This window comes from Prionailurus viverrinus, chromosome B4 (genome assembly GCF_022837055.1).
Source record: "Prionailurus viverrinus isolate Anna chromosome B4, UM_Priviv_1.0, whole genome shotgun sequence".
In the NCBI taxonomy this organism is placed as follows: Eukaryota; Metazoa; Chordata; class Mammalia; order Carnivora; family Felidae; genus Prionailurus; species Prionailurus viverrinus.
In genome coordinates, this window is record NC_062567.1 from 138,830,417 (window position 1) to 138,857,319 (window position 26,903).

At 50.9% G+C, this 26,903-nt stretch overlaps 1 protein-coding gene and 2 long non-coding RNA genes across 14 annotated transcripts in view; 2 read left to right on the forward strand and 1 right to left on the reverse strand.

The window, feature by feature from the left end:
- LOC125170125 (putative interleukin-17 receptor E-like) overlaps positions 1-26,903 on the reverse strand; it is a 96,356-nt gene that overhangs the window by 32,049 nt on the left and 37,404 nt on the right. For 9 of the 12 annotated variants that reach the window (XM_047866338.1, XM_047866339.1, XM_047866337.1 and 6 more), the window contains 3 exons: positions 18,856-19,004; positions 16,333-16,576; positions 13,905-14,340 (listed from right to left, as the gene is read on the reverse strand). In XM_047866338.1, the coding sequence (XP_047722294.1) occupies positions 13,905-14,340; positions 16,333-16,576; positions 18,856-19,004 (829 nt within the window). Of the gene's footprint in view, positions 1-12,820; positions 13,302-13,904; positions 14,341-16,332; positions 16,577-18,855; positions 19,005-26,903 lie in introns of all 12 variants that reach the window. The other 3 variants (XM_047866347.1, XM_047866344.1, XM_047866346.1) reach the window with 2 other exon arrangements.
- On the forward strand, positions 10,731-12,207 carry LOC125170138 (uncharacterized). The gene is made up of 3 exons (XR_007153915.1): positions 10,731-10,797; positions 11,917-11,987; positions 12,071-12,207. It is a non-coding gene; the product is annotated as an uncharacterized LOC125170138 (long non-coding RNA).
- Positions 13,996-16,820, forward strand: LOC125170137 (uncharacterized). The gene is made up of 3 exons (XR_007153914.1): positions 13,996-14,228; positions 14,704-16,376; positions 16,462-16,820. It is a non-coding gene; the product is annotated as an uncharacterized LOC125170137 (long non-coding RNA).

Below are 26,903 nucleotides of genomic sequence, written 5' to 3' on the forward strand. Positions count from 1 at the left end.
GAGGGAAGGAGGAAGGAAGGAAGAAAGGGAGGAAGGAAGGAAGGGAGAAAGGAAGGAGGAAGGAAGGAAAGAAAGGGAGGAAGGAAGGGAGGAAGGAAGGGAGGGAGGAAGGAAGGGAGGAAGAAGGGAGGGACGGAGGGAGGGAGGGAGGGAGGGAAGGAAGGGAGGGAGAAAGGAAGAGGGAAGGAGGAAGGAAGGAAGGAAGGAAGGAAGGAAGGAAGGAAGGAAGGGAAGGAAGGGGGAAGGGAGGGAGGAAGGAGGGAAGGAGGGAGGGAGGAGGGAGAGAGGGAGGAAGGGAGAAAAGAGGGAGGGAGGGAAGGAGGAAGGAAGGAAGAAAGGGAGGAAGGAAGGAAGGGAGAAAGGAAGGAGGAAGGAAGGAAGGCAAGAAAGGGAGGAAGGAAGAAAGGAAGGGAAGGGAGGAGGGGAGGAAGGAAGGAAGGAAGGAAGGAAGGGGAGGAAGGGGGAAGGAAGAAGGAAGGAAGGGAGGAGGGAGGAAGGAAGAAAGGGAGGAAGGAAAGGAGGAAGGAAGGGAGGAAGGAAAGGAAGGAAGGGGGGAAGGGAGGAAGGAGGGAGGGAGGGAGGAGGCCAAGAGGGAGGGTGAGGGCAGGATGGAGGAAGGAGGGGAGGACCACTCAGCAAACAAGGGGGCGGCGGGAGCCGTGTCTGACTGACGTGACGAGGTGAGCATGGAGACTCCGCGCCTGGCACCCGGCTGGGTTCCTGCCCCCTCTCGCTACCGGAGGTTCTCGGCGCAATGAGTCAAGGACGAGAAACAAAGGCCTCAAGACGAGAAAGGAAGACACGGGGTGATGTGGTTCTGTGGAAAACCCAAAGGCATCTACAAACTACGAGAACCAAGAAGTGAATTTACCAGCACTTTGGGCTATAGTGTCGATGTACAAAAAACAACGGAATATTCTATACCTTGGCGCAAGGAATTGGAAAATAAAATTTAAAACACCATTGGTAACACTTGCGAGTGGAATCTCAAAAGAAAAAAGTCAAACTCCCAGAAAGAGCAGAAAAGTGGCTGCCAGGGGCTGGGTGCAGGGGACACAGGGAGAGGCTGGTCAAAGGGTCCACACACAGATGACTATGGTCTGAGGACGTCGTGTAAGACATGGTGACTACAGCTGAGAACGCTGTATGGAATAACTGAAATTTGTCAGACAGTAGGTTTTATATATTCTCACCAAAAAAAAAAAAAAAAAAAAGATAAAAAAGTACCATTTATAAAAGTATCAAAATTTATAGAATACATTTATAAAAGTATCAAGAATATATCAAATACATCTGAGTAAGTTGGACTTAAAAACTCTGCGCTAGGGGTGCCTGGGTGGCTTGGTCAGTTGAGCGTCCGACTTCGGCTCGGGTCACGATCTCGCAGTCCGGGAGTTCGAGCCCCGCGTCGGGCTCTGTGCTGACAGCTCAGAGCCTGGGGCCTGTTTCAAATTCTGTGTCTCCCTCTCTCTCTGCCCCTCCCCTGTTCATGCTCTGTCTCTCTCTGTCTCAAAAATAAATAGACGTTAAAAAAAAAATTAAAAAAAAAAAACAACTCTGCGCTAAGACATCGCAGAGGAAACCCGAGGAGCATGTAGGTGGCCTGGGACGCGTCACACCTCACGCTGGATGTCTCCGTACCGAAATGACCTGCAGATTTGATGGAATCGCAGTCAAAAGCCCACCAGGTCTTTCTTGGAGCGATGCGCAAGCGGGTGGCCAAATTTATATGAAAATTCAAAAGACAGAGAATAGCTTTCTTTTAAATGTTAAAATAAAGATTTTTGTGGAGAAAAAAAAAAAAAAACAAACAAACCAGAAAAACCCAAAGACGCAGAACAGCCAGGGCAGCGTCGAGGAGGAAATCGTGCGGGAGAACTTGCCCTCTCGCTTTCCAGAACAGTTTCCAAACTAGTGGAGACAGTGGTGAAGCACGGTGTTGGTACAAGGGAAGGTAAGCTGAAACAGAGCACAGCACAGAGGAGCCAGAACTCGTTCCGGAGAGTCTGTTTCTGACGAGGCGCCAAGCAGTTCAGGGCGGAGAAGCCAGCCCTTTCGGGAACGGCGCCGGGTCCGCCGGCCGTCGCTACGAAAACCACAGGGACCTTGGCGCCTTCCCACCCTGCGCGAAAATTAACTCAGGATGGATGACAGATCAAACTGTGAAGGTCAAAGCCACAGGGCTTCCAGAAGGAGCCACTGGAGAGCATCTCTACGGCTCGGGCGTGGGCGAAGCCATTTCAGACGAGATGCCAAGGGCCCTGTCACAAAAGGAAAAGTTGACAAATTAGGCTCCGTGAAACACTTCTAGCCTTCAAACGGCGTCACCAAGGAAGCAAAGGGCAGGCCACTGACTCGGAGAAACGATTCTCAATACGCAGACCTGACAGCCTATATGAAAAGCGCCAAATAAATAACAAGGAGACAAACGACCTAATTTAAAAGTGGGCAGACGGCAGCCACGGGCACTTCACAAGGACGCCTGCAGAGCCGGCAAACACAGGGCGACGTGTCCAGCGTGATTTGTCGTCAGGGGAACACAAATTAAAGCACGCCTACCAGAGCGGCCGCAAACCTAAGCGTCACGATACCGAGGTGGGCGAGGATGCGCGGCAGCCAGAACTCACAGACGCGGGAGGGAGCCCGGAAGGTCGGGCGCACGGCGGAAAACGGGCGGTTTCTTCCAAAGCCAAGGGTGAGCCTCGCGGTGGCCGGCAAAGCAGGAGGACCGGCCCCTGGCGACCACACAGACCGGCGCCCTCACGGCCGCGCCGAACGGGACGCAGGCCCCCGGCCGTCGCAGGCGCGGCGGGTGGACCCCCGGACCTCTGCGGGGACAGCGAGCGCACCACCGCGTGGCAGACGCACGACAGGCCGGGTGCGACAGGCGGTGTGAGCGCGCGGTGGGAAGCCATCCGTGCTGACCAGCGGGTAGCGGTTGTCGCCGACGGCCGGAGTACAGAACGGGGCGCAGGGGCTTCCCGCAGCGGGGACCCCTCACCCGGGCGGGGGTGATGCAGGTGTCTGTGCAAGACCTGCTCTCACCGCGTGCATGCCGTGCCTCGAGAACGTGGTGTAAAAAGAGGTCCCGTTTGCTACGGCATTAAAGCCACCGATGCCTGGGGAAAGAACCCCGGCGAAGTACGTGCCAGACCCCTACCGCCAACACACAGAACACAGCCGAGAGGAGAAGCCTCAGTTAAAAGGAGCAGATCGTGATCGCGGTCTGAAAGACGCAATATGAGAAAGGCATCAGTTCCCCCCGGGGTGACCTGCAGATTCAAGGTGATCCCAGACAGAACCCCAGCAACTTCTCTCCCCTTCCCTCCTTCCCTCCTTCCCTCCTTCCTTCCTTCGGAGTCAACAGGCTGATTCTGAGATCTCTGCGGAAATGCAGGGGACCGAGAATAGCTCCTGAACACAACGTGCTTCCCGCCTGCTGGGGACCTGCCGTGGCCCAGGGTCGCGGTGCAGCGAAGGCTCCAGGCACACCGCTCGGTTGGCCGGCTGGCTGGGAACACAGACCTGCCGGGAGGATGAGGGGTCTCGTGGAGCTGGCCGGTGGCCCGGCTGGTGGCCCGGAAGCCCGGGGCTAGCCTGCACAGAGCCCTCCCGGCGCAGCCGATCTGCCGCCCCGTGGCAGGGACACGCTGGCTTCTGTCCCGCGAGCCGGAGCCCTTGGCCGCGTGGGATGCTCACAGCGGACTCCTGGCTCACTCTGCGGTGCCCGGAACGGAGAGAAGCCCCGGACAGGTGGCGCTGGCCTGGGGACAGCCGGCGGGCGGTGGGGACGTGTCCTGCCCCGGAAGGGACACCTGTGCAAGGTGGCGGCAAAGCGTGAGGCTCGGCTGCGGTGACTCAGGAGGCAGAAGATCCCCTTGATCCGCTTGTGGCACCGGCAGGAGTGCTTGGGGGCAGCAAGCTGGGTTTCGGTCGCCATCTGTGGAGGGGGCAGCAGACGCCGTGACAGGGACAGAGGGAAGTCTGTCGCCTCTTCGCTCTTGTATGTATTTATTTTTTTACAACCCTTTACAAAGGTAAAGACCACTCCTGGCCCACAGGCCACATGGAAACAGGCTGCGGTTTGCCGACCCCTGACCCAGCATGCGGTGGTGTGCCTTTTGTCGCCTTGGCAACCAGCAACAGGCGACTGTTGGGGTGTTCGGTGGCACCCCAGGCCGCCTGCCACCCGTGTGGTACTGTGCAGTCGGTGCTGGGCCCGCGCCCTGCTTCCTCGCCCCCTCCGGGGGACGCGGCCATCTCCTCGCTGCTGGGCACGGAGCTTGGCCCAGGCCGCCGGGTCTCTGCACCCTCCGCTGGCAGCTGGGCCCCAGGAGGGCTTAGTTCTGGCTCTGCCACCCGGATTCTCCTGTGGGGGCGGCAGGGTCCTTGAGCACCAAAACAGGGTCCATCCCCAGTAGCCCTGGCCCTTCAGATGAATGTTCCAGAAGGGAGTAAGGGATGGTGGAAGAAAAGGAGAACTGATTTTGTGGCCATGGATGGGGGACAGGAGCATGCACCTGCGGGGAGCTCTTAGAGCCTGGAGGTGCAGGATGGGGCCGTCGGGTGCTGTCCGTCCTGCAGAGCCGGCATGCGGCCCAGAGGCACCGTCTAGCAGCGGCTGTGACTGGGTCTGACCCTCCACTGGGTCTCCCACCTCCATCCGTGGGCTGTGAAACCAGCTGGGTTATGGCAGGCACGGCCACCAGGGTGCAGCGTCTCAGCCACACGGCCCATGTGGCACAGCCGAAGCAAGTTTAACAGCAAAGCCCAACTGGAGAGACCTGTGCTCTCCAGGCCGTGCGTGAAGGGTGGGAGCCGAGCGGACAGAAGCTTCTCCGGGGGCGTGGGGGGCCGCTTTTCAGCCCGTCTATTGCACCCCATGTTGGCAATGACATCAAAGATCAGAGGTCGGTCTCGACTCCGTCGTGTGGGTCTTGGTGAGTAACAGGTCTGCCACGGACTGTGCCCTGACGGTCCGAAATAAGACCCACCAGTGCCCCCTGGGACCCACCGCACGCGAGTCCCGGGTGCGGAGGACACGGCTGAGGTCAGCGCCGAAGGCGGGCCTCTTCCCGCCACCTGGAGCCTGACGAAGGCAGCCTTGAACAAACACGTACCAGACAAGTTGAACGGATTTGGTGTCAGTCTCTGTCGGCCAGACTAATCTGAGCGGCCAGTAGAGTGGACACTCGTGTCAAAACTCGCCAGAGGCCGAGGACCGATGGGGGGATTGTTGGGAGGGACGGTCCTCCACGGGTCTTTTGAGCACCCTACACGCTTTGTTGGGTATGCCAAGAATGCAAGGCCCTGACTGCCCTTTACCCGGGCCATTTCTCAGGGTCATGTTTGCAGTGAGCAGTCCTGAGGGATGAGATGGTCTCTCCCTCCAGACCGAGAGCAGGCTTGCTTACTGCTTGCTACTAAAGCAGCAGGGGCGCCTGGGTGGCTCAGCGGGCTCAGGTCATGATCTCACGCTCGGTGGGATCTAACCCCATGTGGGGCTCTGCGCTGACAGCACAGAGCCTGCTTGGGATTCTCTCTCTCCCTCTCTTTGCCCCTCCCCGACTCACTTGCACACGTGCATTCTGTCTCAAAATAAACAAACATTAAAAAAACCAAAGTGGCGGATTCCCCGAATCAGTGACACAACAAACGCACTGTGTGGAGCACACACCTGGGCCATATCACATCATCTTCGTGGGACTGTCATAGATGTGCTGCTACCCGTGCTGTGCAGCGAATAATAATGTCCTTTGTCTCTGATCTAGGAATCTCATGTCTTCTGCCAGCATCCATGAAACAGCCACGGGCCAAGTGAATCCCAGACCAGATCTGTCTTTGTGGCTCATGGCTATCCGGAGGAAGGAGAGAGGATGTAGAATCCAGAAGATGTAGGATCGTCACGTCTGGGACTTGGAGCCTGACACCGTGATTGGGACACTTTTGGAGCAGGAGGCGGTGAGCGTATCTTTGCTGTAGAAGGTAAGTGAATACTGGTGACCAAGACATTGGATTGTTGTACATTTGGTTATTGTTCAGACCATATTCACTCCTCTCCTCCTCCTCCTTCTTGTCGTAAGTGTCCTTCCTTGCCTACTGACTTGACTCTGGCCGGTGCCATGTATGCAGCTGTGATAGAAGCTTCCAGGTGCCTGCATGGTTTGGCTTGCTCTCTCACGCTGATACCACCTGCCGTGTGAAGAAGACGCCCTGGGGAGCCACGGATCCCAGGAGGAGGAGACACGTGGAGCAAATCTGAACCAACCTGCAGGCTGGAGTCCAGATCAGCGTTCCCCAGCTGAACCCAGCATTGCTGCAGCTGACCCGAAGACACGTGAAAAATAAATGCTTGCTGGATAGATGCCAACGGGGTAGGGGAGAAAGGTGCCTTTGCAATGTAGCGTGATTCCTGCAGGAACCTCATTAAAAAACCAGGGGCGCCTGGGGGGCTCCGTCGGTTAAGCGTCCGACTTCAGCTCAGGTCATGATCTCACGGTTTGTGGGTTCGAGCTCCACATCGGGCTCTGTGCTGACAGCTCGGAGCCTGGAGTTGCTTCGGATTCTGTGTCTCCCTCTCTCTCTGCCCCTCCCCTGCCTGCACTCTGTTTCTGTCTCTCAAAAGTAAATAAACATTAAAAAAAAAAGATTCTCTCTCCCTCTGCCCCTCTTCCCTGCTCGTGCTCTCTTTCTCTCAAAAAATAAAAATAAAATAAAAGTACAAAAGTAATTTCTACACCCAATGTGGGACTCAAAACCCTGAGATGGAGAGTCACATGGGCTACAGACTGAGCCACCCAGGTGCCTTGAAGATCTTTTTAATAGATAAACCCACCAAGGGACTTGAATCTGGACTATCTAGAGAACTCCTGCAAGCCAATAGGAAGAGAATAACCAAAAACATTGTCCAAATGCAAAAATGGCACTTCACCAGAGTATGTTCAAATGGAACATAAGTAGGAAAAGGTGCCGAACTTCAATAGTCATCACGGAAGGCAAACCGAAGCTACGATGTGAAGCCACCGCTCGTCTACAGAATGGCCCAGATGGAAAGACAACAGCTAGTGTTGGTAGGAGCACGGAGCCACTGGAATGCCCTCACGTCGTTGTGGATGTAAACTGGCACATTCGCTCTGGGAAATTCCTTAGGAGCGCCTGCCAAAGCTGAATCCAAGACTCCGCGTTCCATTGCGACGGAACGGAGTAGATGTGTGTTCCCCAGGCTGAAGAGCAGTCATAGCAGTGCTATTTGTAATCGTCTGAATCAGAAATGACGTAAATGCCAAGAAATAGTAGTGTGAATAAATTTTGGTTGAGAATGAATTTTAACTACACGTGAGAAAAAAAATATCCAGCCGTACGTCAAGTCCAACATCAAGCAAAGTTAAAAAACCAACTGATGTTATCGCTACTTTAACGGTACAAAGGAGAAAAAGCTGATGGTAACTTCACAGATGCAAAAAACGGTTTTGAGAAAATTCATCACATACAATACAAATTTGAAAGAAATTAGAATAATTATAAAGAATTAGAGTAATAATTGGTAAGGATTCGAAACTTCTTTAACATGCTAGAGTATCGATACATTTACATTTATAGCCATGACTTACAAAGACCTAGGAAAAACATCATTATCAATGAGGGAATGTTAGAAACGTTCACTTAAAAATCAGGAATTCAAAAGTAATACCCAACACTGTATAGGAAGTTCCAGCCAGGACAATATGACAAGACAAAGAAATTATAGACAAGGGTGGAATGGAAGGTATGAAGCTATTTGCACGTGATATAGAATTACTTATGTAGAAAACTCAGAATATACGTACGCATTTTTAGAAACCGTGAGAGAGTTGAGAAATGTGGCAGTATAGAAAATTAAAATATGAAAGGCAGTTACATCCTACACGCCAGCAGCCAGCAAGGAGAAAATTACACCACACGCAGCAGCAAGACTATCAGGGTAGTAAGAATAACCCTAATGAAAGATGGACACAATCTCTATGGGGTACGTTGTGAAACTTAAAGAAGACGTAAGTAAATGGAGAAACATATCACGCTCATTGGTAGGAAGATATGATTTCATTAATTTGTCAATTTCCCCCCAATTGATCTAGGGATTCAACGCAAATCCAATCAAAATCTCAATACGATTTGTGGTGGAACTTGATAAAAACAATTATGATATTTATATAGAAGGGAATGAATCCAAGAAGGACCAGAACCCTTAGGAAGATGGGCAGAGAGGCAAATTGTCCCTCAGATGTGAAGACAGTACAGCCTTGGGGGGGGGGGGGTGCAGATTCATCTGTGGAATAGAACAGACACTCCAGAGACAGACCCATGCATGTACAGAGTGAGATGTCAGTTCACAGTGGGAAAGAAAGGCATTTTTCAACAAATAAATGAAACAAAGTTGTTATTCCTATGGAGAAAGATAAAATTTTTCAAATAAATTTTTTTAATTAAATTTTTTTTAAATGTTTATTTATTTTTGAGAGAGAGAGAGAGAGAGTGTGTGGGAGGGGTAGAAAGAGAGGGAGACACAGAATCTGAAGCAGGCTCCAGGCCCGATGCAGGGCTCAAACTCATGAGCTGTGAGATCATGACCTGAGCCGAAATCAGACGCTCAACCGACTGAGCCACCCAGGCACCCCAAAGATAAAATTTGATTGTTACCACACCATAGTCAAATATCAACTCCAGATAGGTTAGGACTTATATGTCAAAGACAAAATTTGGACTCTTAATAATAAATGTAGATAAATAATCTTTTAAACCTCACGGTAAGGAAAATTATCTTTTTTCTTTAAAAAATTTTATTTATTTCTTTTGAGAGAGAGAGAGAGAGAGAATGAGAGTAGGGGAGGAGCAAAGAGAGAGGGAGAGAGAATCCCAACCAGCCATCCAGGTTCCCTAAGGAAAAGTTAGTTTCTTTCTTTGATGTTTATTTATTTTTAAGACAGAGAGAGCATGAACAGGGGAGGGTCAGAGAAAGAGGGAGACACAGAATCTGAAACAGGCTCCAGGCTCTGAGCCGTCAGCCCAGAGCCTAATGCGGGGCTCGAACTCACGGACCACGAGATCATGACCTGAGCCGAAGTCGGACGCTTAACCGACTGAGCCACCCAGGCGCCCCTGAGTTTCTCGAGACAAAAGTAGCACTGACTTTTAAAAATATATATTGATAGCTTTGGCCACATTAAAATTCACAGTTTTCATCAAAAGATACCTTTAAAACACTGAAAATGCAGTTACAAACTGGGAGAAACTCCTCACAACAGATACTAAGAGCGTAACAACCCTACAGAAAAACAGGCAAAAGAGATGAACAGATATTTCCCAGAAGAGGAATTTACATAATTAACAAACGCACACTGAGATATTTAACACAACCAGCGAGATGTAAATCAAGATCACAACAAGACTGCTTTCTTAGGTCCATTTGGTTGGTGAAAATGAGCTAGCAATCCCGTTCGGAAGCATCTACTCACAAGAAACACTCACTTGTGCCCAAGAGACACATGCGAGAATGTTCCAAGAGTCATCGACCACAACAGCGAAGCCTGGAAACGATCTAAATACACAACACAGGAACACGGAAGAATAATTGTGAGACAGTCGCACAAAGAAATGAGCTACAGTAAAGATTCAGCAGCACAGATGAATTTTAGCAATTTGATATTTGGCGAACGGGTAAGCGCGATGCCCTTCTTAAAGAAGTGAAAACAGCTTAAAATGAAAAATCTTTGAAGAATACCGATAGATGCAACAAAAGGAGAATGGTCCCCTCAGGGGTGATTCAGGAAGACAGGGGTGCCAGAGGCGGGTGGGTGCAGATACTGTTTGGTTCTAAATATGTTTTTAAGACAATCTGAATAAGAATGGGCCATGTAAGGACAAACCATGAAACTATGCCATGAACCAAGGATTATGACCAACCAGAGCATATGCACCTGAGATGCAATGAATGAAGGAAGTTGTACACAGTGCAATAAAGTAAGAAAAAGATACAAAAGGTGTAATAATGGCAAGGAAAAAGAAAACTCTTCAGATGACATAACTGTGTATGTGAGAAATAATAATAGTCTCCAGATTATTCAGAAGAAATAAAATTATTCAGAGAAATAATCTTCAGATATATTAACAGAATTGATAGAAATGTTAGCCAGATGGCTGGATTAAAAAGAAATCAGTTCATAAAAATCAATTCCATTTCTATCAACCAGCCACAATCTGTAGAAAAAACACAAATTTTAATACTACTTAACCTAGAATCAAAAATAAAAACACATATAAGACTAAATCTAACTTTAAAAAAGTGCAAACAGGGGCGCCTGGGTGGCTCAGTCGGTTGGGCGTCCGACTTCGGCTCAGGTCACGATCTCGCGGTCCGTGAGTTCGAACCCCGCGTGGGGCTCTGTGCTGACGGCTCGGAGCCTGGAGCCCGCTTCGGATTCTGTGCCTCCCTCTCTCTCTGCCCCTCTCCCACTCACATCTGTCTCTCAGAAATAAATCAAATGTAAAAATCCTTTAAACATGCTTGTAAAACTTTTTTTGGTGTGTCTTGAAAAGCTGGCTCTGTAACTGGTATGGAAGGAAAGGGGTCAAGAGTCCAGAAGAGCGGAGTCATCTCTGAGTAAGAAAAACAAGATCGTGGGACTTGCCTGACCAGCCCAGCGACGCCCCAGTGGGCTGCAGCAACAAGGACATTGCGGCACTGGCCCAGGGCAGACGGACAGACGGACGGAGCTCACCAGAAAGTCCAGGGACACCGTCCGGCACAGCAGCAAGCTGCAGGTAGGCGGGGAGGGCCTTTCCACAGTGGGGAGCCCCGTAAAACTGCGATCAAATCCATCTCACACTGCACGCCAAATCAACTCCAGGAGCGTTAAAGACCGAAATGCACGAGCAAGCGGCACTTACAGAAGAAGCCGCCACCGGGGCCTGTCTTCATGAGCTCAGGGTAAGGGTACCAGCCACAAAACTCACCAACCGTAGAGGAAAAGGTTGACCAGCTTGGGTTTATCAAAATCAAGGTGGTTCTGCATGTCATAAGGAAGCAAAAAGACAAATCACAAAGTGGGGACAGTATTTGCAACAGTCAACGGAAAAGGAGAATCCAGAATAGACGTCACTCCTACAAGTCGAGAAGAAAGAGACCCTTCCAGAAGAAGAGTCTACGGACAATTGGACGGAAGGCTCAGGTGGGTACTTCTCAGGAGGGGAAACACACGCCTGAAAATGGGCCATCTGACTGGTAAGCAGCAAAATGCAAATGAGCACCATCGCGCTGTCTCCAGAGGCGAACGCGAAGACGCATGCTGACACCAAGTGTTGGCAGCAGCAGGAGGCACGGCCCCGGTGTGAATGCAGTCAGAGTGCAGCCCCTTTGGCCATGCTCATAAGGCCCAGTGTACCGGGTTCAAGACCCCCTCCCCATGAAGTCACGTCCACTTGGAACCTGTGAATCTGACATTATTTAGAAACCGCCTTTGCAGATGTCATCAGGTTAAGATGGCACCCTGGAGGGAGGGAGTGGGCCCCAATCCAACAGCAGTGTCCTTACAAGAGCGAACTTTGGACACAGAGACACAGAGAAGGAACACCACGTCAGGACGGGGCGCAGCCTGGAGTGGCCCAAGGACAAGCCAAGGAGCACCAAGCATTACGAGCAGCCAGCAGGAGCTGGATGAGACCAGGAGGGATTCTTCCCTACAGCCTTGAGAGCACGGCCCTGCGAACACCTTGACTCCAGACTTCAGGCTCCAGGACGTTCACAGAACACCTTTCTGTCATTAAGCCAGCCGTCGGCAGTGTTGTGTTACCGGAGCTAGGTTGAGGCTGTGTGCACCCCTCAACGCTACGCTTCTAGAAAGATGCCTGCGGAAAGGTGCACGCTGTGTTTTCTCATAACAGCAAACAACCCGGAAAGAGGCGAGATGCTGAGCGGGAGGGCCGAGCGGCCTCAGTGGCAGACTGGACATGAGGTGAGGAGAGTGGGCGGGACTGGGGGTGTCCTCCCGGCAGAGGCCGGCCAGCGCTGAGGACAACCCGTGCCTTCGCCCCACAGACACTTACTGGGCACCGCCCGTGGGGCCCGCACAGCCCCAGCTGCCGGGGTGAGCGGTGAAGACAGCAGAACATCGCTGCCATTAGGGACCTGCACTCCAGGGGAGAGAGCCAGCCAGCAGACGGACGGACGGCAAGGACGCTTTGGTGCCAGGGAGGGAGGGGTGGGGTGAAAGGGGGGGAGAAAGGGAGGGAGGTGTGGGGAGAGAGACAGACAGAGACCCAGGCAGGCAGAGGGAACAGCAGGTGTGTTTCAGGAGGAGCTGAACCAGGCAGGGGTGTGGCAGCCGCCGGGCTCCTGCCTTTTCCTCACGCATACCTTCCGGCCCCTCTGGGGAAGGGCACTGAGGTACAGACCCGGCAGGGCCACCCCCAGAGACTCGGGGCTGCCCCACACCTGTCTTGTGCCCTGAGCCCGGGCCCAGGACAGGCTGGCAGGCCACGCAGGGTCAGCTCCGTCGGGAACCTCGGAAAACTGAATGCAGGAGCCCAGTGGCCCGCTGGCGCCCGTCCCGACCCGATGCGCACCACACCACACACAGAGCGACACAGAGGCCACCCACCCGCTCCTGTGAGGGGCCCCGGGAACTGCTGCTGCGGGGACCCCGCGACCCCAACAGCCCGGCCAGTCCCAGGCCCGGGGCCGGTGCCCCCACGGCACACGCTCCCCGCCCCCGCCTCGCCCTGGAGGCCACGGAGCAGGCCACCCCGAGCAAGAGCAACCCGCGGTGTCAGCGCCCCGCAGCGCTACCTGGTGGCGTGAGCGGCTGAAACAGGGCGCCCTCCGGTGACTTCACGCTCGGGAGCACGGCCGGCCGTGCCCGCGCGCTTACCGTGTCGGCCCCCGAGCGTCTGTCGGACTCGGCTTTGGGAAGGCGGATTTTCGGGGCCTGACCGTCTGCGAGCTGAAAGTCACGAGTGGGGACCGCTGACTTCCTGGCGGACTGCGCCTCGCAGCGTCTCTCGGCCGGCCTCTTGAGGGGCGCGGGCAGGGTGCAAGCGGGCGCCTGTGCGTCGTCCGGCCTCAAGTCCCCGCGCACAGCCGTCGGGGGGCGGCCCGGAGCCAGGCCTGGCACGGCCGAGGGGGACCGCACCTTCAGCGGCTGAGGGTCCAGCAGCGCGGATGGGCAGTCAGCGCCGGAAATGGGCGGCATCTGCTTCCTGGCTCTGCGCACACCAACGCCTTCCACGCACAGGTCGGACCCGTGGAAGGGCGGAGGCTCCACCGCAGGCTGGGAGGAGGAGGGCCGCGTTGGGGGGGCGGCTGGCCCTGCCCAGAGACCCGTGCTCCCCTCTCCCGCACCTGCTGGCCGGCCCGCTGGCTGGAGAAGCACGGGCCGCGCTTCTCTGTGGCTGGGCTGCCCACCAGCCCCCCTGCCCCCGCCCGCCCCCTGCTCCAAGGAGGCTCGGACACGGGGTCCTCCCCAGGCAGCCAGAGGGCCCGGCAAAGTGAACACCCCGCCCCGCGGCCTGGCCGGCAGGAAGACTCCCAGCAGCGAGTGGGCTTCGGAAAGACCCCTGAAGGAGGACTCGGTTTTCATCAGGGGGGAGGAGGGGGGACACTGCAGGCTGGAAAGGAACAGCCTAGTATTCGGAGTCTGGACACCACGGACCTCCCACGAGTCCAGGCAGGTGCCCTCCCTGTGGTGGCCACAGAGCGGGGGGGATGGCTGCGGAGGAGTGGAGCAAAGGTGGCTGGAGCCGGGGGAGTCTCCCCTGGGGGTGGGGGGCGTCCGGAGTCACTCTGCCCAGTTTGCCTGAAGTGGCTGCAGCCACGGAGGGACAGGCAGGAGCAGGTGCGACCCCCCCCCCCCCCCCGTCGCGCCCCCACTCACCTGTCTCCACAGCAACTCAAAGTTGCCCACGTCGCAGTTGCGGTCAACCTTGCGACCCACCACCACCTTGATGGTGTCCTCCTGCACCTGGGCGCACAGCTGTGCCGTGACGGGCGTGGACGCGTGCATGCTGGGGCTGGAGTTGATCTCGATCAGCCAGGGCTGGAAGTCGCGGCCCAGGATGAAGTCGGCCCCGTACAGCTCGAAGCTGTTCTTGCGTGGCTCCACGTGGTCCTGCACCCCCCTCATGGTGTTGGCGACGGCCCGCTTCATGGCCGGGTAGATGACGCTGGCCCACACGGCCCCGCGGCCCCTCTTCTGCAGGTACTCCCGGAACCTGGTGCTGGTCCACATGTTGTGGTAGGGCAGCAGGGGGCTGCGTCCCTCGTCGTTCTTCAGGTGCTTCTGGATGGAGTTGTTGCACAGGTGGATGGCGCTGCGAGCCAAGACCACGGTCAGGCCGTGGCCCCGGGGACTCTGGACCTGCGACCCGGACCCTGCCACCCAGGCCCCCAAAACCCTTATGCCCCACCGACCCTGACGCCCGCGCAGACACCTCCCCCCACGGACCCCCACGCCACCGCCCACCCCCCCTCTGGGACTCAGCTCTCGTGGCCCCGACCCCTGGCTCAGGGCGGCTGCAGGAGGGGCTCAGAGAGCTCCCAGAGCCTCAGTTTCCCCATCTGCACCTGGCAATGGACATGGGGCCCTTGAAAAGCTGGTCAGGTGAGACAAAATGAGAAAGCGTCTCTGTAAAAGTTTCATTAATTAATTGATACTCTTGCCTTGTTGCAAACAGGTTTTGAAACAGATACCCTGGCCTAGATGAACCATCTGGATCTGGATGGTGAAGCCTGTCCTGTGACCCCGGATAGGTCGTACTTCCATGGGACAGACAGAAGAAACAAGATATAGGCACACGGAAGGGTCTAGCAACCCGAAAACAGTGGAGTTTGGGTGGTGGACCGACCCACAGTGCCAACACTGATTTTTGCCGCCATGTCCCAGGCTGGGTGATGCCCTGGCAGAATGACTTCGGGGAATCTCCTTCTGCCTGGGGCGAGGGCTATGGTCCCAGATGGAGAAATGGGGCTCAGAGAGGGCAAGAGTTCTGCCAGGCATTCCCTCAGGGCTTGGTGGGGCCAGGTGGCCTCGGGCGGGAGGGCTGGAAGGGCCTCCGTGGGCCTCTCGCTGCCCAGGAGGCTCTTGTGCACAGTGAGCTCAACTCGCCTGTGCAGGAGCCCCTGGCCCGGCAGAGACGAATTTGCTCCGTGAGCGGCCAGCCGGAACCTCCACTCCCACAGCCCCTAGCCTGGGGCCCCCGTTTAGTAGCTGAACAGCGGTCAGTCCTCCCAATTCTCAACGGCTCCCCTGTAAAGCCCCCGGTCAGGACGCCTAGGCACCCAGCCCCACACGCCTGACGGGGTCACAAAGCAGAACAGGGAACCCTTGGTTTGGACAGAGTCCATGGAAATTCTCCGCCTTGAGGATAGCGTGTTCCTGAGGCTTTGCCAAGAGGCCCTTGCCATCCCTGACACACACACATCCTGCCCACTTGGAGATCCCGGCGAGTGTGGGGTCACCGACCCCTGGCACCCCATTCCTGGATGTCGGAGCCTCTGCCCAGCACCTCCATGAGACACCCTCCCCAGCACCCTGCCCCCCCGGGGGCCTTGACATCTGGGGTGCTGCTCACACTGTTCTGGCCTTTTCTGGCTCAGGTGCTCCCACTCGCCTGGCACGGCCGGGGGCCTCAGAGGACCCCTCAGGCATTGTCACATCCCACAGGCTGCCCCGTCAGGGGCTGCACCCCTACCTCCCCCGCAGCTCCAGCAAGCCCCCCTACCCATCTGCAGGACCCCCCAACCCCCAACCCAGGGCTTCTGGGACTCACAAAGAGGAGGCACGGCAGGGACTACTGAAGGGGCTTGAGGGGTTGGCACAAGCACATGTGCCCTGGGAACCTCCAAAAGTGCCCTGGCCTGCGTGTCGGGCGGATCCAGAGAGAGACGGCCAGCGAGGCGGGCGGGTATGCACACCCAGATGGCCAGCTGGGGGTGTGCGTGGGAACACGGCCGGCCACCCAGCCCTCCTAGCAGAGGGTGCAGCTGCTGCCACGAGGGTGGCTCTGGACCCGCTGTGGAGATGCCATGCCCAGGCTGGCTGGCACCTCGTGGGCACATGGCAATGGTGCTTTTAGGATTTTCTGGAGAAGACACCCACATCACGGGGGTGCAGAGCACTGGCTCTGAAGGACAGTCGGCCTGGGCCTGCCCCTTGGGGATGGAGATCACTTAACCTACCCGAGCCTCGGTTTCCTCAGTGGTGCCTCAGGCGGTGACGGGTGCCGGCAAACGTGGCCTGGCACCCGGCCCACCGCGCACCCCTTGCGCCCAACGCGCCCCCTTGGGCTGACGCTCCGACTGACCTGTCCAGGTTGTCCAGGGAGAAGCGCTGTGTTGAAAACCGCAGGTAGCTTTCCTTGTAGAACCAGATGGTCAGGGGGTTCCAGTCGGTGACCAGGAACCACTGCCTGATGTCAAACTTGGTGTCGTAGATGAGCAACGGCGTCTCGATGTACTTCTGCACCACCCACTTGTTGTCCTTGGCGGACGGGTGGTCTGCGGTCACCAGCTGCAAGATGTCTTCCACTCGGTTCATGCACACTATGTCTGCAAGAGGTCCGCGCTCAGCCCGGGGGCACGGCACACGTGGTCGCGGTTCAGCCCCGAGACCCAAGACGGCTTTGATCCAGGACCAGGAGACAGCACAGCTGGGCAGCCAGGCAGGCTCTGTCCTCACGCGGAGGCCACAACCAGAGCATCCCTCGCGCTCTCCCAGCAGGGGGCCAGCCCAACAGAGGACACAAGTCTCAACGGAGGACACAAGAGTGGGGAGGGGCAGAGATGGGGACAGAGGCACTTTTATTTATTTATTTTTTTATCACAGTGACAAAGATAATCTGTCACCATTTGTTGTCTTTTTATTTGAAAGAGAGAGAAAGCAAGTGAGTGGGGGAAATGGAGAAAGAGACAGAGACAGAGAGAGAGACAGAGAGAGAGAGAGAGAGAGAGAGAGAGAGAGAGGGAGAGGGAGAGAATCCCAAGCAGGCTCCACGCTCTACAGTGGGAGGAAGGTCGGGCCTGATGGACTGGAGGGAGCAGACAGGTGCTAGTGGCAAGAGGATCAGGCTCAGGATAGAGCCCAAGAAGGAGCCCCTGGGCCAGCCTGGAGGGGAGGGGCCAGCCTGGAGGGGAAGGAGCCCCTGAGCCAGCTTGGAGGGGAGGGGCCAGCCTGGAGGGGAGGGGCCAGCCTGGAGGGGAGGAGCCCCTGGGCCAGCCTGGAGGGGAGGGGCCAGCCCGGAGAGGAGGAGCCCTTGGGCTAGCCCGGAGAGGAGGGGCCAGCCTGGAGGGGAGGGGCCAACTCGGAGGGGAGGGGCCAACTCGGAGGGGAGGAGCCCATGGGCCAGCCTGGAGGAGAGGGGCCAGCCCAGAAGGGAGGGGCCAGCACTGAGGGGAGGAGCCTTTGGGCCAGCCCGGAGGGGAGGAGCCAGCCCGGAGGGGAGGGGCCAGCCTGGAGGGGAGGAGCCCCTAGGCCAGCCTGGAGGAGAGGGGCCAGCCCGGAGGGGAGGGGCCAGCCCGGAGGGGAGGAGCCTTTGGGCCAGCCTGGAGGGGAGGAGTCCCTGGGCCAGCCTGGAGGGGAGGGCCCAGCCTGGAGGGGAGGAGGCCCTCCGGGAGAGTGGGCACAGGCCCAGAGGTGCAGGACCAAATGCAGTAGCATCACAACTTAATGAAGCTTTTTAAGTCTCATAAAAATTAACCACTTATGAATTTGAAACAACAAAACGCTTCGAATAACTCAAGGGGAAAATGAAATATCCAAACAAAAAAGGGAAGTCTATTTAGACACTCAGGAGAGTGAGGACACCCTACAACACTAACAAGATGGGGGTTGCAGCGAGCACCATCTTTGGAGGAAATTTCATAGACTTAAGGCTTTTATTGTACAAGAAAGACTGGAAATAAATAGGCGTAGCATTAAAGTCAGAGCCAAGGGGGTAAAAAATCCCTCACAGGAAATTGGAAAACTGCAACCTAAGGTTGGTTCTCTGCAAGCACAATTAAGGTTTAAAAACCTTGAAAATCTGTTTTTAAAAAAGAACACACAGTATTCACCATTAGGAATAAAGAGAACACAGTCATAGCTACAACACAAAATGAGGTGCAAAACCTGAGCCCATCGGACAAAAACCACAGACAAAAGTTACAGGCGTTAAGGACGTGTCTCCAACAGAGACGGGTGCTCACAGGTGAGTTTTAAAAAATAACCAAGTGACAGGAGTTCCACTGTTGTTTGACATGGAAGTCCTCAATCTGTCCTAGCAGCTGGCACACTGGGAGAGGTGATATAAAAAAAGAAACTCCAGCCCAGTTTAACTTAGGAACATCCTAGTTAATGCGCAAAACTTGGAACCCAGGCGTGAAGACCAGTGTCATGGAGCTGTCTGCCCTGCTTCGAGCCTGCAGCGGCACACCTGCGCACCTGCACCTGAGCACCTGTGCACCTGCACACCTGCACCTGAACGCTTGCCCTGCGCACCTGCACCATGCACCTGAGCACCCGCACCTGCGTGCTTGTACCTGAGCACCTGTGCACCTGCACACCTCTACTATGCACCTGTGCACTTGCACCTGAACACTTGCCCTGTGCACCTGCACCTGCGCCCTGAGCACCTGCACCCGTGAACCTGCATCTGAGCACCTGCACACCTGCACCATGCATCTGTGCACCTGCGCACTTGTACCTGAGCACCTGTGCACCTGCACACCTGCACCATGCACCTGCACCCCTGAGCACCTTCACCCGCACACCTGCACCCGCACACCTGCACCTGGCGCACTGTGTTCTGGGGGCGGCAGATGGCCGCTCGCGGCCCCCAGCCTCCACTCACCTCGGCCGCGGGACTTGGCTGCGGGCTTGATGATCCAGATGTTCCGAAGCCCGTCGATCTCCGTCTGAGGGTTCACAGACGTGATTTTGTTCAGCAGGGCCTGGCACTGCGAAAAGTGATTTCTCGAATTGGAGATGAAAGCATCACCGCTACAAGGCAAGATCCAAGAGAGTCCGTGAGATTCGTGAGACCTCTGTCGCGTAAGCATGTAGTCAGCATATTCCTCCACTTTGTGACATGTCTGTCCATTCTCTTTGTAGTGTTTCTTGATAAACAGCATTTTTCATGTCAACAAAATGCAATTTATCAACTTTATTATGATTAGTGCTCTTGGTGAACTATTTAAGAAACCTTTGCTTCCTTGTGGTCATGAAAATATACTCCAATTTTTTTTTAACTTTCGCATATCACATGATACATCTCAAATTAATATTTGTGTATTTATGAGACAGGACTCAAGATACACTTTTTTTGTGTGTAAGGATGCTCATTGCTCCAGTGCCATTTAGTGGAAGGACTGACTCTTCCTTGTGGATCTGCAGGTGGCACCTTGATCTTAAGTGACCATGTGCACGAGGATCTGCTTCCAGACTCTGTTCAGTTACACTGGTCTGTTAGTGCAGGCAGCCCATTGCCACCCTGTCGTGATTACTGTAGATTTATAGTAAGTCTTGAAATATGGGTAGAAGTCCTCTAATTTTGTTTTTCTTGATCAAGGTTTTCTGGCTTTTCTTAAATCATTTATATTTCCAAATAAATTTCGGAATCAGTTTGTCAATTCCTTCTACCTCAGCCCTCAAGGAAAATCCCTGCATAGATTTTGACTGGGATTACACTGAATCTACAGATTGGAAAATCTATAGTTTGGGAAGAAAACAATCTCTATACCACTGAGTTTTCTAATTCGCAAACACGGTTTTATACACACACACACACACACACACACACACACACACACACTTTTTAGGACATTAATTTCTCTGTTTAATTTTATAATGTGTTTAGGGTCTTCAATATATTTTATTATATTTTTTCTGGATATTTGCTGTTATTGTAGGTTGTATTTTAAAATCCCATTTCATGGTTGTTGTTTATGCATAGAAACGCAATGGAATTCTGTATATTGACTTGGCAAAACTCACATAATCATGAACTTTCTGCGTGAGTTTTAAATTTTTCTATGCACATAATCAGGTCGTCAGTATTTGCTTCTTTCTGATCTTAAGCCTCTTATTTCTTTTTTCTGTACTAAACATTATTTAAACTAAACAGACCAGCCAATACCGAGGAGCCGTGATAGTGGACATCTCATTCTGATTTCCAAGGACACTTTCAATTAAGTGTGCTAACAATTTCATTAAGAAAGATATTAACTTCAGGATTTTTGTAGATGAACTTGTCAAATTAAGGAAGTTTCTTTCTTTTTCCAGTTTGTTAAAAAAACAAGATATTTCACAGGTATTGAATTTCATCAATGTTTTGCATCTATTGGAATTATTATATGGTTTTCTTCTTCTGTAAATGTAATAAAATCTACCAATTGACTTTTTTCAAAATTTTTTCATTATGGAAAAATACATATAAAATTTACCATCTTAACCATTTTAAGGGTACAGTTCAATAGTATTATGAATATGTATGTTGTTGTGCAATCATCACCCCCATGCGTCTCCAGGAGTCTTCTGTCTTCCCAAACTGAAACTGTGTCCCCATTAAATACTCACTCCCGGTCTCCCTCCCCGAGACCACAGTAACCACCATCTACCTTCTGTCTCTATGATTCTGGCTTCTCTAAGTACTTCAAACAAGTGAAATCACACAATATTTGTATTTTTTGACTGGCTTATTTCACTTATAATGTCCTCAAGATTCATTCATATTGTAGCAGAAACCAGAACTTCGTTAAACCAATTTTGAGTTCCTGGAACTTAAGTTGGATATAAAGAAATAAAACTGCTTTTATTCACAGATGACATATCCTTCCCATATGTAGGAAATCCTAAGGAACACACACACACACACACACACACACACACACACAGTACCAACTACTAGAAATAATAAATGGGTTCAGCAAAGTCATAGTTACAAGACCAATATAAAAAAATCGATTGTAGTTTTATATTCTTCCAATAAAAAAATTCTAGAACAAAATTAAGAGAACAGTTCCATTCATAAGAGTATCAAAAAGAATAAAATACATAGGCATGCATTTAACAAAAGAAATGCACAATTTGAAAACCACAAAACATTGTTGACATCCATGTTAAAAGACCTAAACAAGAGGAGAAACAAATTTGTGGAAATTAACAGATTCCTTTTTTTTAATGTTTATTTTTGTGAGAGTGAGAGAGAGTGCACAGGCATGCATGAGCAGGGAAGGGGCAGAGAGAGAGGTGCACAGAGGAGCTCTGACAGCAGACAGCCCGACGTGGGGCTTGATCTCACAAATCATGAGACCATGACTTGAGCCAAAGTCGGACACTTAAGCAACTGAGCACCCAGGAGCTCCTTAACACATTCTTAAATAACCAATGGGTAGAAATCACAAGGAAATTAGAAAATACTTAGAGGGGCACCTGGGTGGCTTAGTTGGTTAAGCATCTGACTCTTTGATTTCAATTCAGGTCATGATCTCAAGATTCACGGGATGAAGCCCTGCATCGGGCTCTACACTGATAGTGTGGAGCCTGCTTGGGACTCTCTCTCTCCCTATCTCTCTCTCTGCCCCTCCACAGCTAGTGTTCTCTCTCCCCCTCTCTCTCAAAATTAATAAACATTTTTTTAAAATAGAGAAACTAGACAAAGAAACTAGACCCAAAGCTAGCATAATGAAGTAATCAATAAAGATTAGAGCAGAATTAACAAAAAAAGAGAAAATTAGACTAAAAGTTGACTCTTTGAAAAGATCGACAAAATGGACAAACTTTTAGCTCGATGGACTTAGAAAAGAAAGAACACACAAATTGCTAAAATAAAAAAATGATATTGGGGACATTACTACTGATTTTACAGGAATAAAAAAGATTATAAGGGAGTACTATGAAGAGTTGTACACCAACGAATGGAATAACCTAGATGAAATGGGCAAATCCCCAAGAAATACAAAACCTACCAAGATTCAATCATGAAGAAACAGAAAACATGAATAGAATTATAACTACTAAGGGGACTGAATCAGTAATCAAAAATATCCCAACAAAGAAAAGCCTAGGACCTGATGGCTTTGCTGGTGAATTCTATCAAACATTTAGAGAAGCCCCATACCATCCCTTCTCAAATTTTCCCTAATAACTGAAGAGGAGGGAACACTTTCTAAATCATTCCATGAGGGAGGCCACCAGCACTGCCTTGATACCAAAGCCAGACAAAGACACTATAAGAAAAGTACACACCAATACCCCTTATGAGCACTGATGCAAAAACACTTTAACAAAATGCTAGCAAACCAAACTCGGCAGCATATTAAAAGATTATACACCACGACCAAGTGGGATTTATTCCTGGAACGCAAGGATGGTTCGACATGTGAAAACTGATTGAGTTAATATATCAAATTAACAGGAGAAGGGGAGGGGCACCTGAGTGGCTTAATTGGTTGAGCGCCTGACTCTTGAGTTCGGCTCAGGTCATGATCCCAGGGTTGTGGGACTGAGCCCCACACTGGGCTCTGTGCTGAGTGTAGAGCCTGCTTAAGATTCTCTTGCTCTCTCTCCTCCTCTACCCCACCCTGCTTGTACACTCTCTCTCTAAAAATAAAATAAAATAAAGTAAAATAAAATAAAATAAAATAAAATAATTAAAAAACAGGCGAAGGGAGAAAACCTACATGATCATGTTGATGCAGAAAAAGTATTTGACAAAATTTAACCACCTTTCCTAATAAAAACGCTCAACAAACTAGGAACAGAAGGAAACTACCTCGATGTAATAAAGGCTGTGTATGAAAACATCAGCAATCATTATCCTCAGTGGTGACCGACTGGAAGCTTTCCTTTAAGACTGAGATAGGACAAGAATGCCTACTTTCAACATTCAACAGACTGATGGAAGTGTTAGCAAGAGCAGTCAGGCAAGGAAAAGAAATAAATGGCATTCAAACGGGATAAGGAGAAGTAAAATGACCTGTTTGTAGATGATATGATTGTATATGTAGAAAATCCTAAAAAGTCCACAACAAAAAAACCCTGTTACAGCTAATAAATGAAATGCAAAGTAATAAGATACGTCAACAGCAACAACACAATCAGTTGTGTATCTATACACTAGCAAGGAACAATCTGGAAAGGAAACAAGGAAACTACGCAAACAATTCCACTTATAACCACATCAAGAAGAATAACACACAGTGTGTAGGAACCAACCAAGGAAGTGAAAGGCACAACGAAAACAAAAAATTGCTGGAAGACTTGAAAGAAGACAGAAATAAATGGAAACACATCCATGTTTATGGATTAAAAGATTTAATTTTGTTTAAGGTGTTAACAGTTTCCAAAATGATCTACAAATTCCATACAATATCAAAATACCAATGGTATTTTTCACATAAATAAAAAAAAAAACCATCCTCAAATTCAAACAGAATCTCAAGGGACCCAAATAGCCAAAAATAATCTTGAAACAGAAGAGCAAAGGTGGGTGACACACACTTTTTGATATCGAAACTTACTACAAAGCTACAGGAATCAAGATAGTGCGTTACTGGCATAAAGACAGATAAGACCAATGAAATAGAACAGAGAGCCCAGTGACAGGGGAGCCAAGACTATTCAACGGGGAAGGGACAGACTCTTTAACGATGGTGCTGGGAAAACTGGATATCCATGTGCAAAAGAATGAATTTGGGCCCTTACCTAAAACCATATGAAAAAATTAATTCAAAATGGATCAAAGACCTAAATGTAAGATCAAAAAAACTATGAACGTCTTAGAAAAAAACTCAGGGCAATATCTTCAAAACATTGAATTTCACAGTGATTTCTCTGCCATCATTTGACAGCAATTTCTATGACAGCAAAGCACAGGCGATGACGCGAGAAAAAACAGACAAATTGGACCTCATGAAAGGTTTTAAATGTGTGCCTTAAAGATATGATCAACAGAATAAAAAGGCAACCCATGAAATGAAAGTGTCTGCAAGTCATGTATCTGATAGGGGCTATTAGATGCATCTCTGTATATCCATAACAGAGAACTCAACAACTGAACAAACTGATTCACAAATGGGCCAAGGGCTTGAACAGACACTTCTCCAAAGAAGACCTACAAATGGCCAATAAGAGGGGCACCCGGGTGGCTCAGTCCGTTGAGCGTCCGACTTAGGCTCAGGTCATGATCTCGTGGTTTGTGAGTTCGAGCCCCGCGTCGGGATCTGTGCTGACAGCTCGGAGTCTGGAGCCTGCTTCGGGTTCTGTGTCTCCCTCTCTCTCTGCCCCTCCCCTGCTCATGCTCTGTCTCTCTCTGTCTCTCCAAAACAAATAAACGTTTAAAAAACAACAATCATGGGGCTTTCCATTCCTTTCTGCGATTATGTGATTCTCTCTGAGATGATTTCTTTCAGGGTGACAAAATTCCTTTAATATTTGTTACAGTCATGTTCTGCTGCTAAAGAACCCTCTGGTTTTAGTTTGTCTTCATTTTCAAAGGTCCTTCCGCTGGTGTAGAGTTGTAGTGGCAGCTCCCCACTCCCCCACCCCCACCCCTCCCCCCAGCACTCTGGAGATGATATTCCATCGTCTTTGAGCATTCATGGTTTCTGTTGAAAATTAGCTGTCGCCCTCAGTCTTACCACCGCTGCTCTGAAACACTGATTTTATTCCCTCAAGCTGCCTTTTAAGATGTCCTTTGTTTCTTTTTTCCTTTTTTAGAAGGCTGACTTTATGGTGCCTCAATGTGGTTTTCTTTGTATGTCCTCTGCTTAGAGTTTTCAGAGTTTTTCAATCTGTGTGTTGGAGTCTTTTATCAATTTGGAAAAGTTCTCAGCCATTATCTTCAACTGTTCCTTCTGCTTCATTCTGCTCCTCCCCTTCTTGGACTCCAGTTATATGCATAGCGGCCCGTGTGACTCTGGCTCATCTGTCTCTTTGCTCTGTGCTGTTTTCATCATTCTTTTTTCCGCTCTGAGGTTAAGTTTGGATATTTTCTATGGGCCCATCCTTAGATTTACCAGCCTTGTCTTCTACTATCTCCGGGCTGATCTTACGTCTACCCAGCTCTAACTCCAGCATGAGGACCATCCTTCTTACATCACTTGTCTTTGCCCTTACTCTCCGTCAGATTTTCCTGCCTCTTCTCAGCCTCGTAATGTTTGTATGCTGGCCCTTGTCCCTAAAGGGCGTACAAGGCGGAAGTTTACACTCTTTCCCCAGGGTGGGCTCACACTCTCGTCCGTCGTAGATATGGTGTGGCACTCACGTCCTCAACTGGGCAGCCGGGAGCGAAGCCAGCTTGTAGCTGGACAGGTTCAGTGCGCTCTGGCGTCAGGACTGAAAGATGCTGCTGCAGGTCCTGTCCTTCAGGAGAAACTTCTTCCCCAATCCCTTGGAACTAGAAGGTTTCACTGTCTGTTCAGCCCAGGCAGACCATCTTCTGTGCCCTGGGAAAAACTCGCCGTGTGTTTTGACCTCTAGATTTAGGTCTTTCACGGCAGTTGACATGGCCAAGTGACTTTTCATTCCTTAAGAAATTCAGGCCAAGCCTGGACCTGAACCTTCACCCGGATTTGTCAGATATTCCTAGGGAATAACCTGGCCAACAAACTTGGCTCACCCAGGAGCGGCTTTTCTGTGCCACTTGTAGCTCACCTGTCCCTCCTCATTTCCACAACCCTCCGACATTTTGAAAAACATGAATTTTGCAATTTATCTGGGTTTTTTTTCCTACTTGTTATGACAGGTAGCCACCGCTTACTACTTATGACCTAAATAGGGAAGCATCCTAATTAAATGTTGTTAATCACTTTATCTCCTATGTTTGATTTCTAATTATGCACGTTTGCTTCTGTTTTTCAGGGTTCACCTTAGAGATTACAATATACATTCTTGATTTACTATTGCTTATTTTCAGTCAGACCTTTACCAGTTCCCAAACAGCATCCCAGCAGGGGGACTCCATTCACTCCCTTCTCATTTGCTATGCTCTTGTCATTTATTTCACCTCTACTTATATTTTTTCCATTTTTCATTGTCATAAAAGAAACGTAACAAAATTTGCCATCTGAGCCATTTAAAAATATTCACTTAAGTGTATTAAATATCTCGATAATGTGGTGTGACCATCGCCACCTCTGTCTCTACAGCTCTGTTCATCCTGGAAAACTGAAACCGTATCCCCATTAAACACCAACTCCCCATGTTCCCTCCAGCCCCTGGCCCCTACCATCTAATTGCTGTCCCCGTGAATCTGACTACGCCAGGCACCTCATACAAGTAGAACCATACTGCATTTGTCCTCGAGGTTCATCTATGTTGTAGCAACTGTCAGAGTTTCCTTCCTTTTAAAGGGTAAATAATAATTGAGTTGTGTGTACGTAGTACGTTCTGCTTATCCATTCATCTGTCAAGGGACACTTGGTTGCTTCCACATTTATCCATTGTGAATATGCTGCTATAAGCAGGGGCGTGCTAATATCTCTTCGAGAGTCTGTGTTCACTTACTCTGGGCACATACCCAGAGGTGAGATTTCTAGGTGATACGGTAATGATATTTTTAACTTTTTGAGGAACCGCCGTGCGTTTTCCATAGCAGCAGCACCATTCTACATCCGCACCAATAGTGCACAGGCCTTCCAATTTCTCTACATCATTGCCAACATTTGTTATTTTCTGTGCTTTTTAAAGCATGATGTCCATTCTAATGGGTGTGAGGTAGTATCTCACTGTAGGCTTGATTTTCATTTCCTTAATGATCAGTGGTATTGAGCATCTTATTGGCCATTTGTGTTTTTAATTTTTATTTAAAAATTTTTTTTGATACTTTATTTATTTTTGATAGACAGAGAGAGACAGAGCACAAATGGGGGAGGGGCACAGAGAGAGGGAGGGTTCTCT